This window comes from Aythya marila (genome assembly GCF_965140915.1).
Source record: "Aythya marila genome assembly, chromosome: 21".
Classification (NCBI taxonomy): Eukaryota; Metazoa; Chordata; class Aves; order Anseriformes; family Anatidae; genus Aythya; species Aythya marila.
Window position 1 is genome coordinate 3,649,527 of NC_139062.1, and position 12,885 is coordinate 3,662,411.

The window sequence follows — 12,885 nt, forward strand, 5'->3', positions numbered from 1 at the left end:
TTTTCTTTTGAAGCTTGTACTCCTATGGTGAGCCATGAAGTCCAGCACAAAGCTTGCAATTGGAAGTTATAAACGTTTTTATGTTGGCATTTCACAGGTAACATGCCAGGTGAGGTACACAAACAGCACCAGAGTTACGTTCCTATTAGGTAGGACTAAGGGTAAGGCAGAGCCATAACTCCCTTTAGCTCTTATTTCACCAGACATACCTATTTACAGCTTTTTATGACAAGGGAGACCTCCCATATATCACAGGCTGCAGTATCCCTTCCAGTGATCCCTTTTTTAAGGCCAGCAGTAATACAACTTCCAGTGCTATCGAAAAAAAAATGGTTTGGGTTACCATTTTCTTCCATCCTGCAGTTACTGCTACCCGTGCACCCTTGCCCAAAGCTTGTCCATTAGTACTTTTGAGAGGATGGACATCAAAATTAGGTGAGATCTATATGACCAGGCAAGCTCAACATCAATTTACAGAGCATCCACCAAGCTCCACCTACCCTATGGTTATTCATTCACCTGCCAGCATCCTACGAGGTCCTCTCCAGAGCTTGCCTGTTCTCAGTCTAATGGTTATAAATTTCTGGTTGCTGCCCAATCAGTCCACATTCGGTTCCACATCATCCAACTGCAGATCTGGACTGAGCACAGAGTTGCCCTCCTCACAATCAGAAACTTGTTAGTGGAGTCATATTCGAGATCTCTGTTTAAATCAGAGAAGCAGAATTTCCACGTCCTAAACCTAATCACCCATTTGCAGCGCTTTATCTTCCACCATCTCCATTTCCACGACAAGGCAAGGACAAATCGTTTTTCCTTCAGGTTTGAGACTAAGAGAATCCATGGCAGGATTTACATTACAAACCCTGCTACCTGGTCAAAGATCAAGAACAGCCCAAACGTCTTAGAGATGCCCCCAGCACATTCAGCACGCCTCAGCAGTTACGTTCTTGCTCGTACCAAGTGTCTGCAGCAGTGGGAAGGAAGGCATACGCTGCCTCAACAAATCCATCATCCTTTATTGAGGCTGCACCACAAAAACGCGGAGCTAGAATTTCTAAGCCCGCTGTAGGGTATGTGTCCCTGTCACTTGAGGGTGAAGGAGAAAAATTTATGAATAGACATTTTCAAAGGCCTTATTTTGAAAACAAACAGTTTGTATGGTTGTTTCCCAAACTGTGTTTTCACAATCCCCAACGACAACAAGTCAACGCATGAACATTCCTACAGCAGCATGCCAATACTAACAAATTGCCACATCAGAAATCCGCGTCAACAAACAATATCCACATTCCATCGTGGGTAAAACACAACGGCAAGGCCCCAGGTCTCACGGATAAGGAGAAGTCGACATGGCGTGTGAGGGGACGCTCAGGATGACGACGGATTTGACCAAACGCGACGCTGGCACCTCAATGGCAGCGTTATTTTAGGGTCAGGTCCGTATTAGTATTCCACGGACCCGCTCTCTGCTCCTGGCAAGGCGTTTAAATACGCAAAAATTGTCTTGCCGGTGACAGATGTGAGTACAAAGAGAAGCAATTTACTACAAAGGGATTAATACATTTTTGAAAGTTACTGTCTGGCAAGCTGTCAAACGCCTCTTTATTGGTTTATTTCCTTACGACCGTAGATAAGCCTGGTGGCACGCAAGCCCACGCTCATGTGGGGACCACGGCGAGGCGAAGGAACCCGGGGACCCCCCAAAAAACCCCATCCCGAGGCCGGTCTCGGGGGGTCGGGGCTGTTTTAGGGGGCTCCGTCCCTCCGTGAAGCCTCTCCTCAGCTCCTCGCCGGGAGGCCGCGGGCCGGGCCCGGCTGGGTGGCACCGCTCGGGGAGAAGCCAGAACCTCGGTGGGGCTGAGGAAAGGCGAGGAGGAGGAGGAGGAAGATGAGGAGGAGGAGGAGAAGGAGGCGACCCTAGCACCGGGCCGGCCGGGCCGCCATGTTAGCGGCCCCCCCCCCGGGGCCTAGCGCCGCAGTGCGCGGCATGGGGCGGCCGGGCCGGGCTGAGCCGAGCCGGGCTGAGCCGGGGCAGCCCCAACACAAGCGGGGCTCGGCTCCCACCCCATGGCCCCAAGCTGAAGCCCCGCAGAGGAGGAGCCCTCCCCGAGCAGGTGCTCGCTCCCTCTCCCCCGCCCCACAACCCCGGGGGTTTAAAGCCCCGGCTGTCAGCGGCGAAATAGGGGAAGAAAAGGGAGGAAAGGCGGAGTAGAAATCGCCTGTCGCGACATGCGACACACGTATACACCCCCCCCCCCACACACACACACACACGCACACCCCAAACAGGCCTTCCCCTCGCTGCCCGCTCACCCGAAATCCTGGTCCATGGATTTGAAGAAGAATTTGTAGCTGTGCACCGGCCGGTTGCTGAGGACATTTTTAAAATCGGCCAAAGTGACTTTTTCCGGAGGGACGGGCAGCTTCACCAGATAAGGGGTTTCCTCTTCGTCTATGTGGTAGATTATTTTAGTCTCCGCCATGGGGAGAGGGACAGGAGGAGGAAGAGGAGGAGGAGGAGGAGGAGGAGGGCTGCGGGGAGCCGGCCGGGGGGGGCCCCGCCGCCTCTCGGCTCCTCTCAGCGCCTGCAGCCGGCGGACAGGAAGGGAGCTGTGAGCTCCGGGGCCGGGGTTTGGCTCCCTGCACTGCTCTCTAGCTGCCCGAGCCGGGAACGGCAGCCCTCGGCCGCCCGCCCCGCCGGCATCCTCCCCGCCGGCCGCCGCTCGCCGCGCCGGGCAAGCGAGGGCCGGGGGTGGCGGCGGGGGGCTGCGGGCAAGCCGCCTTCCTCCTCCTCTCCTTCCTCCTCCTCTTCTTCCTCTTCCTTCCTCCTCTTCTTCTTCTTCCCCCTCTTCTCCTTCCTCCTCTTCTTCTTCCTCCTCCTTCTTCTCCTTCTCCTGCCCTCCAGCAGCCCGGCTCTCGCACGCCGCCCCCCGGCAGCTCGCCGCCCCCCTCAGCCCTCATGTTAATGTCCCTCAGCCCTCGCGGGGCTTTTTATTTATAGTTTTTATCCTCCCCCCTCCTTTTTTATATATATTTTTATTTATTTTCCCCGAATACAAGCTGCCTATGTGCCGGTTTTGGGGGATTTTTGATGCTGGTGGGGGTTTGTCAGAGTACGATGCAGACACGAGAGCCCCTGTGTAGGGCCTTTGGCCTCATAGAAGCACACCTCTTTCCTTATTTTTTGCCTCTAGGAGTTAGTAAACGCTCTCCAGGTACATCCCCTAGCCAAGGTGGCCAGTACCATCACCCACATGGCAGCGCGAAAGCTGAGGTACATTACCACATAGCCATACACACACATTACCACACGTACATGCAGCACTAAAGCTTTGTCTTCTAACTCAGCACTCGTTACAAGATGCGATGGGCTTCTTTCCATTGCATTTGTGAGAGATGGGCAAGATTTATACAGCTGACACTACTCACAGCAGGCAGACTCCCCTGTTTGAGGTATCTCAAAAGCTGGGCTCCCTTGGCATTTCGTCAGAGCTGAGCTGGGTTCTGTTTAAGCGATGAGCTCAGATCACAAAATTTTCCAGTACAGTTGGCGTCTCTGGAGCTTATGCTAATGAGAAAGCAGAGACACATTCGTGGCTCAGGAAAAAAATTGCTTTTAATAGCTGCTTCAACAGAAGCCTGTTGGGCACACAGCCCGTTGAGGTGCTTGGCATGGAGCAAGGTTTAGACCTATCATCTCCTAAATTTCACAGAATAGCGAAAGAGTCACCATTCACTGCTGCCATATGAAATATATGTGCTTTGGAGCACATGGTCCAGAGACAAATTTTTTGAGAGCCATGTTTTGCAGTTGATGTGTTTGAGACGAGCCTACCTTTCTTTCTAGAAATCCCCAAAAATGACAGCCAGGAAACGAAGATTTCAGAACAGCAGGCTCAGATTTCAAGAAATCTGCTCATCACAAAATACTTTTTCAGGAAAATCCCAAGCTAATTACATTCCCTCTTTTTCCCTTTCAGAGAAAGAGGACATCCACTTCTCAGAATATCCAGCTGCTTTCTGTGAAGGGGTAAATCACAGCTCAGTGATTGAATTACCGGTGGCACTGGAATGGTTTTCTGCCAGCATAAGACAGAAGAGCCAAATGCATTAGAGGTGCCAAAAGGTCCGTTAGCATTGTTGCTGCCTAATATTTTCAAGTTTCTGAATGTTTAATCACTACCAGTTCCTGGCTCTCACCAACTTCAAGCAAGAATGATGTGTCCCATTGCCTTGCAAATTCTCCCCTTTATCTCACATTACACCTGTTGTTCAGCAGGGTTTTAAAAGGAAAGGGCCCTATTCTGGCAATATGAGAATAAAACTATCGCTATTTAAACAACTGTGGGTGGTTTGATCAGGCCACGTTTACACAACTGTGGGTATTGAAATGTGGCTACCATGGGGCTGACGGAGAACCAAACAGCAGAGGGCACAACAGTGATCAAGGACGAAAGATTGCATGTACTTGTTTTCTGGGTGCATAATTACTCCTGACCATACTTGTCAAAAACAAAATGATGCTCTTAAAGGTTTGGAGATCAGCAAAGAAACACCCTGATTTCCTGTGTTCCTGTTTAAAAAGTTATTTAAGTGGAAACACACATATTGTAGACATTAAAAAATGAACATGGTGTTTGGATTCAAATAATCAACACAGCGTTTCTGTAATGTGTACTGTCAACTCTTATCTAGACTAATGGGGGATGGTGGAATTATCTGGATAAAGCAAAAACAGACTTAAAGCATTTATAAATGAAGCTGTAAGAATCTATATCAAGAATAAGGAAGGAGGAAAAATAAAAATAAAAAAGAAAGAGGTTGGTGGCACTGTTGACTTTCAATGCAAAAATCCCTTAAGAAATACTGACCAGGAATAAGACATCCATATGGCACACCAACACACGAATGCTGCTGTATTGCCTCCAGAACCAAACTCTCCCCTGCAGAACCAGATCTGGGAGCCTCTCTACCAAAGGCATGGTTAATCCACAACTCAATGAGATTTAATAATACTGAGAAACCAAAACATCAGCTACCTGCCATCATTTTTGGTACAGCAATTACAAAATTGCAGTCACTGGGCTTCTTCTACTCTAGTGATTTGTTTATTTGCTGACATTCCTACTCATCCCTGCTGGACTTAAATGCCCGTATGATCATCAAACAAGGTATGATAAACAGCAAGGTAAAGCTATGGCCTTAATCTTCGTGTAACTAGTAATTTGGTACTCTCTCAAGTCAGGAATGGACAACTTTTACCACACACGAGTCTCCGAGCAAGAATGGGAAAGGCTCCCTTTGGCAGGACTACACGACAGCTCTGGTACAAGCTATATTTTCTGAGATACTTTGCTTTATGTAGTTTTTGCTGTACAAAACCTAGGCAAAGCATTAACATCCAATCCTTTGGTCTTTTCAGTTCATACTTAATGACCTCCTGAATTCCTCAGAGATCCAGGTGGTATCCACACACAGACTAAAGCTGCAAAGAGCTCTCCTCTTGCTCTGTTGGCTTTGCTTTCACTTTTGACAACTGAAAATATAATGAGTCGGATAATTGTCAGATGACTACCTTGGAACAGCCATGATGAGGCTGAATCTATGACTCACAAAAAGCTTTCCAGGTCCCCATAAAGCACAGACAAGATAACCCACTTTCATGTTACAGTCAAACCACAAGCTAATCCAATTAAAGAGTGTACATAGGAATGCAGAATACACCACCTTAGCAAACCACCGGTCCATCAGGGCTAATATCTTGCTTCTTGCAGAGTTTAGTGCTTAACACTTCAGTGGAAAATAAATATAAGGCAGAAAATCTCTTGCTATTACTGCTGTGCTCTCCGTGACAGAGCAAATAGTCTTGCTGACCCCTGCAGGGAGCAGATAGTGTCCTGAGGCATAAAAGCTGCTCGCCCTTTTCTTCATTTATATAGCAGTGCACTTCATTACCACACAGAGAATAACCAAGCCTTTTTAAAAAGCTGTCCTTTGAATTATAGCGATGGTGGCTGCTTGTCTCAGTGAATTCAAAAAGCTCATCACACTCTGGGTGCTTGGCAAATGAGTATTTGTTTAAAGAGATAGGGCAGAAAGAAAAGCAAAGCTCTGAGCACTCCGACACTCGCCAAAGCTGTGCCTTGGAGCAACTCTGAGATTTCATGGGTATTTTTTAACCACCTGCAAGACAGTATTTGCAATGTCATGTTGATTTGGATAGCCAGCCCTGGAAAACGAAGATTTCTGTTTTGTTGCAGCGTGCTGAGCACCATTGCAAGCTTCCCGTCGTTTACTGCCAGCTATCCACGCTCCCTCTGGGACTGGTGGCACCTGCAAGGAGGCCAGCAGGATGGATTTATCTGGACCTAAACCGATGACACGCACTAGCCAGGGAAGATTCCTGCCAGATTGGCATCACAGTAGTGACCTGGAGACACAAAATATGGGTTGCCAAAGTGTTGAGTTCCGGCAGTAGGATCAGTCTTCATATTTCCCCAGTAATTTCTCCAAAGTCACCACTGTTTAAAAATAAAAGGGGAAATGGATTTTGAACTTACTGAAGGGGTTTGTTGCTGTCTGAATCAACCAGACAGGAACTGTTTGCCAACCTATTCCTTCTCTTCAGAGATCCTAAATTTCCCTGTGTAAACACCGAGCACTTATACGAAGTCTTTCAGCACATTTTACCAGGCAAGTGATGCAGCTACTCTTCATTTTTGGGGTAGGGATTCCACCTCGCTATACCCACTCGCACAGGGTCTGTGCTGCAGACCTTGGGCACAGTCAAGTCACCGCAGGGCTTGGTCCTGATGCAGTTTACAAGCAAATAAAGACACGAACCGCTAGAGGGAGGCAAAAGACTTGCAGTTCCGCATCTGCTCTAGCCTCCTCTCCTGGGCAAAGTTCCCCGGGGCTTTCCTTGTCACTGCATTCAAATATAAATACATCAGGGAGTGAAATGACAGTGAGTATTTTCAGCAGCATTTCCAAGAACTCCTTTTACTAAGGAACGAGCATGTTACAGAGGGATGTTGCCCTCCAGGTCTGTAGGAATGAGGAACAGTGCACTTAGGGGAGAGGAAGAGAGAGGAAGCACAGAGGACATTTGTGTTGGTGCTCTGTGGGGATGGCTAAAAAGAAACAAGGTTGTAATGGGAACCAACATGGTTAGCAGATGCACAGAACTTTTGGGATTCATAGGAATGAAGAGCATCTCCTCCAGTTCCAGTCCTTCTTTTTCATCCAACTTGGGTCTATTGATGACTGTTATGGCTACTGAAGGTCTGACGCATCTCAGTTGCTTTAGGGTGGACTGTAGAGGAGGAAGAATTAACAGACCGAATTAATTACTTTCCTGCCTGTTCAAGGTCTCCCAGGAACAGCAAAACTCAAGTGAAAATCAGGTGCTCACGCAGAACAGCATCAGCCTGGCTTATAAATCCCTCCCTACTCTTGCTGCAGAAGTGTTACTGCTTTTGTCTTGGAACACAACTTTAAGGCAACAATCACACCAGTGGGGATGAGGCTACAGAGATGTGAAAGGTTATTGCAAAAAGCAACAGATTGAGCACATCAAAGGGCTGAGTGACAGCTGGCTGCTTTTGATAGCGTCTCCTTCACCATCACGTTTGCTGCGGGTTGGGGCTTCAGAGGGAAATTTTCATGAAACCCTCTGGTGGCTGCACAAAAAGCTGTGACTGCAAAGGGAAGAAGTGATGCCTTCCACGTGAGACCCAAGGGTGTTGCTGAACCACGTTCACAAAACACCACGGGTTAGAAATCTCAGCGCTCGCACACCTTCTCTGGAGGCTTCCTAGTGGCAATCCTGCAGAATCGGTCACTACTGCACACGTTCCCTTTCGTCAGGCCCAAGCACTTCCACATGTTTTCATGCAGAGCACATCTCATCGATGTGTTTAAGGGTTGACCCCAGCTCCTGCTCATCATGACTCAGTGTTTTCTTTCCTTGTCCGTTTTCTGGTTCTCCTACCTCTTCTTAGCAGCTGCAGTGCCTCTTATTATTATTATTTCATTAAAAAGAAGGATTTTTTCCTGCAACACTTGTCTTCAGAGCAGCTGATGCGCAGAGGGCAACACGTGTTTAGAAACTTGACCTCTAAGGAACAATGGAGATTTTTGCTTAGGAATGCTACTCAGACCATTATCCTATTTCTCTCAGGTCCCCAGTGTTTCTTCTTCCCCTCAGAAATGTGCTCTGTTAATGCCTAGCAAGTCCCTCTCCACTGGTATGGCTCTCCCCAGACTGGGAGGCAGAAAGGAAATGGGGACAATCTGGATTTCATTTCAGACAAGTTGAAGACAATGAAAATATTTAATTTCAGTGGTCTGCAGAGCAGGCCCTGCGGTCGCTAAATGAGCCTTGCCTTGTTCCCAGCTGCTTTCCTGGAAAATCAGCCCCATTGCCTACAGAGAGAGAAACGTAAAAAGATGCCCCAGCAACAAAATACCCAACAGTGCCTGGCCTGGAGCCAGCCACCAGAGACCCAGTGTCCCAGCAGAAAGGAACAACAGGGCTCTGAGCATTGGTGACACCCAGGAGCAGCCAGGGCTGTGCACTAAGCCCTTACTCTTCACGATAATTCATTAATTGCAGCTGCCTTTTTTGCCTTTTTCTCTGAGAGGATAATTTGAATATTATTTTTTTTTTCTTGTGGCACGGTGCTCTACTTCAACTGTGGTGTTTAAGAAAAAAAAAAAAAAAAAAAAGTAAATTTAAATCTTAGAAAAATGCTGTTGAGTCAGATGTTCCCAGTGGGACTGGCACCAGTTCCAGGATGATCTCACTCTGCCCAAAGTATCTTTATTTTTTCAGGAGCTCTCACTTGTCTTCCCCTCACAGTCAAGAATCTGACTTACAGGTTATAACCATGAGCACTGAAGTCCCACAACAGTCCCAGGAAGGGTCATTTGGATGAGACCTGTATTGTACGTGGCTCCCGACTCCACCTGCTCAAGAATTCTTGTCATTCATTCCCAGCACCTGAATAGCCCAAGCAGGAGGAACTATTCCCCATCCTCTTCTCATTGTTTTCAGCTCTCAACCCTTTTAACCTTTTTTTTTTTTTTTTTTTTTTTTTAAGGGCTTCTATTTGTGTTTATTTGTTTGTTTAATTTTTGTTTTGTTCTTTCTCCCCCCAAGTTATCTGAGAAAGCACAAGGAGCCATCGCAGCGTGATTCACCCCAGTGAAGAGATGCTATGAAATGGCGTGAGGCTGGCTGTAGGATGATTCCAGCGAGGAATGAGAGAAGATAATACTTTAACTAGAGCCAATCTGGGCAATGATCTTCATTTGCCACTTTTCAGTTTCACATCCTGCTTTGATCCTGCAGATTCTTGCACCTGCACTGTCCATCCACGCAGCAATACAAGTTGTTTCCACCGGTGTCCCTGGAAGAACTCTGTCACACCAGCTGGGATTGTACTCAGCGGGTGGCAGCCCTCCAAGAACAGAATGCACAGCAGGAACTTCGCAAGGTGTTAGTTCTGCGAGGAGAGGAATTTGGGCTGGGAGAGAACCATAAAACTGTGCCGTTAACTATTCCAGCAGGATATGTTATCTTCCCTTCTGGTCCTGTAGAATTATGTACCATGATGGAGCTGCCAGCCTTCACCTCCGTGATAAATGGTTTAAGCTCCATTTACAGCCACAGAACTCTTCATGATACGCTTTTGGAGAGCTAGAATTTGTCTGTGGGCCCCATGACCACGTCAAATGATGATGTCCCATGTGGAAACCGTACTGAAATCACTGGAATAACTTACTGTATCAGATCTGCGCTTTGTCAAACACTAGGATGCTCTGAGATTAAACGTGTTGTTGGGAAGAATTAGCTAATGCTGGTGATAGCTTAGACAGCATCTCAAAAGAGCAAGAAATAAAATCACCCTTAACTTGAAACTCTATTATATTCTCCTTTATTTCTTAAATGTTAGGAGAGTTACACAACAATGATAAATGGCAAAGTTAAGTAACAGAAATAATGGAAATTAATTCTGAGGCAACAAAGAACGAAACAAATTCTGTGGACCAAGTCCTCCTCTCAGCCTTGAGAGGAAGCATTGTGCACACAAAGCAGAAAGGAAGGGGCTGGGCTCTATTTCTGCCCTGTTATGCCAGTGGCCTTCTGTGTCTCTTCTGGCAAGAGTGTGTTATGAACCAGCCTTAAATGCACAAGCTGCATTTATTTCAAAGGAAATTGAACTGAAAAAGCATTCATTCTCCAGCCACAGTATCTCCAGTCCAGAGGATGAGACTGGCTGAAGCCAAAAGCAGCCTTCCCCACCTGAAATACACAGGGTGCAGGTGCCAGGTGCTCAGATCTGCTGCTCTACTCCCAGCCTTTTCCTACGGGGCTGCTGTAAGCAGAGCCTCACACCATGACTGGGATCACAGTGGAGGAATCACCACTTGTTTCCCTTGTTAAAGTCACACATGGCAGTGCTGTGGGCACCCTGGGCACTGCACCCACCAGTCCCACCCGTAGGGTATCCCACAGCACTCAGGAGTTTCCCATTTACAAAACCATTCCCCCTTTTGCCACCACTTTATATTAATAAGCAGCAGGTGTATAATTCATTTTACACCTTAAAAAAATCATGGTTTACATAATTCCTATTCTTTAAGCATTTGTACAGTGACTGTTGAGCTATACAAATACGTGTGCTTCCATTCCAATTAAACACCCTAACTCTTCAATTAAAACCTCATCGGCTCATGGAAAGCAATATTTTTCCCCAGACTCTCCAAAATGGGCTCTTCCCCCATCTGCTCATTTTTCCAAGTCCCTGGTCCCATGCAGGTGCTTTACTCTTTCATCTGTACTCATTTTCCTTCCTCCAGATAAGCATCCCTTCTATTTATGTCCAATTAAGATCATGGCAATGTCATCTTCGCTAAGCTAAGCCTACAATTTGCATACATGAACTCTCTCCTGCAAATTACCATATAATGATAAAAGAGGGAAAGAATATTATTACAGGTTATGGCTTTCTTACAGTGATTAAAAACCGTATTTTGTTGCTTATGAACAAGTTTATAGAAGACAAATTGAGTAGCAAAGCCAAGACAAACATGAACACTGGTGCAAAAAAATACCTGCGCTGCAGTTTTCCTAACTAGATAAAGGAAAACATAAGAAAACCATAACAATTTAATTACTTCAAACACAAAAACACAAGGCTCAAAAACTCTCAATTCCCCACACTGAAATAAAACCTAAAATAAAGGACCTTCTTTTCTTTATGAAGAAAGCTTTTTGAAATTTCTTCCTTCAAAGAACTGAGTCAGTCTGAGCCCAGCTGGCATTTAGCACAACCCCTTCTGGGGTCACTGCTGTACACCCTTGCCTTGTTCCACAACAAGGGCTTACAGTGTCTAAAATTCAAAAACCCTACAAGAGACTTTCGATTCTCTGCCTTCACTGAGCCAGAGAAGTAATTGGTGTTAAAAAATAATAATAATAATAATAAAATAAAAAATATTAGGGGTTAACAAAGCCTGCCAAGAGCCTGCAAAGTGACAGGGAAAGGTGTTCATCAAGATGCAATGTTCCATGAGTACAGTGGAATACTGCTTTGAATAACTCAGGTAAAACACCTTTCTCATTCTCAAAGGACTACACAAATATTTAAACGTTGTTTCTCCATGAGAGGAGAGTTAATGTCCTGTATTAGAGAGAGAAAGGTTGAGACGAGAGATGGGAGAGAGAAAACCAACCCGTCTAGAATCATGCTGCGTCTCTGGCAGAGTGGGAACAGAAACCAGCCCCGTCCCTAGTCTAGTGGTTAATTGCAAGTCCAGCCTTCTAATTTTCATGTGCAAGATCACAGAATGATTTAGGTTGCAGAGCACCTCCAAGATAATCAAGCTCAACCATCAGCCTGACCTGAGTCCCATCACCAAAACGTGTCCCTTAGTGCACGCAGGGCTTCCTTGGACAACAATTGACCCAACTCTGCTGCGCTGCTCCAAGGTAAAAGTCAAATAAAACGCCAAATGCACACTGATGGGGAGGCTTCCTCTACCTTATGGCTCCTCACTTCTAAGGCAGAACCATCCTTTACAGCTGATTTCTTCTCTCAGTGACCTCCCCTGTGTCCAACCTCCTTTACAAGGCAGGTTCTGACACTAGCTCGGCCACACAGACTTCATGGCAGTGCCAGCGACTGGCAGAATACAAAGTGCACGTGTAAAAAAAACAAAAAACTCTGCAGTTTAGCATTCAGTTTTCTCTTTTTTCTTTTTTTTTTCTTCAGCAGTTTGAAAACACACAAGTGGTTATCCAGCAGTCCTGCCTGGATCTCTTTCAGCCGGAATTTTAACTTAGTAAATTACACGCGGGATGTGGCAGGCTGCTTTTGAAAACCGCTGTTATGATCCCCAGCCCAGTCACACAGCATGTGCCTCTCCTGAAGAGCAAATGGCCGTAATCTCAGCTTGGTCTCCTATTTTGGTCAGTCTAGGATTATCCTGGCACATACGACCATTACCCAAATTCAAGCTTGTGATCAAAGCAAGGATGAACTCATCAAGCCCTTCCTAGTGCTTGTTTCAGAGAACATATTAATTTCTCACCCCTTAAGCTATTTTGCAGCCTAGAAGTCCAATAAAATATTTAAATGCCTCTGGAGTTTATGAGCAACCCCACTTTGAGCCGGTGTCTCCGTGAGCTACGCTAAGCAATTTGAACTGGCAAGTAGAGATCTCCAACCTTTGACTCACAGACATGAAAGGGAGGGAGAAAGACATTCGTGGCAATTACTTGAGACTGTGCCACCCTGATGGGATAACCAGCACAGCCTTACGCACCTGCAGGAATGCAGCTTGGGTTTCAACCAGGTCCAGCCAAAGGCAACC

General features: G+C 46.4%; 1 protein-coding gene and 1 long non-coding RNA gene across 3 annotated transcripts in view; one reads left to right on the forward strand and one right to left on the reverse strand.

The window, feature by feature from the left end:
• The window catches only part of DVL1 (dishevelled segment polarity protein 1), a 76,117-nt gene extending 73,300 nt beyond the window's left edge, over positions 1–2,817 (reverse strand). For both annotated transcript variants that reach the window (XM_082776920.1, XM_082776919.1), the window contains exon 1: positions 2,317–2,817. In XM_082776920.1, the coding sequence (XP_082633046.1) occupies positions 2,317–2,486 (170 nt within the window). In that variant the 5' untranslated portion in view covers positions 2,487–2,817. The remainder of the gene's footprint in view (positions 1–2,316) is intronic.
• LOC309886247 lies at positions 998–4,004 on the forward strand. Its single transcript, XR_014318906.1, has 3 exons — positions 998–1,439; positions 3,198–3,277; positions 3,984–4,004. It is a non-coding gene; the product is annotated as an uncharacterized lncRNA (long non-coding RNA).
• Positions 4,005–12,885: the final 8,881 nt, after the last annotated feature.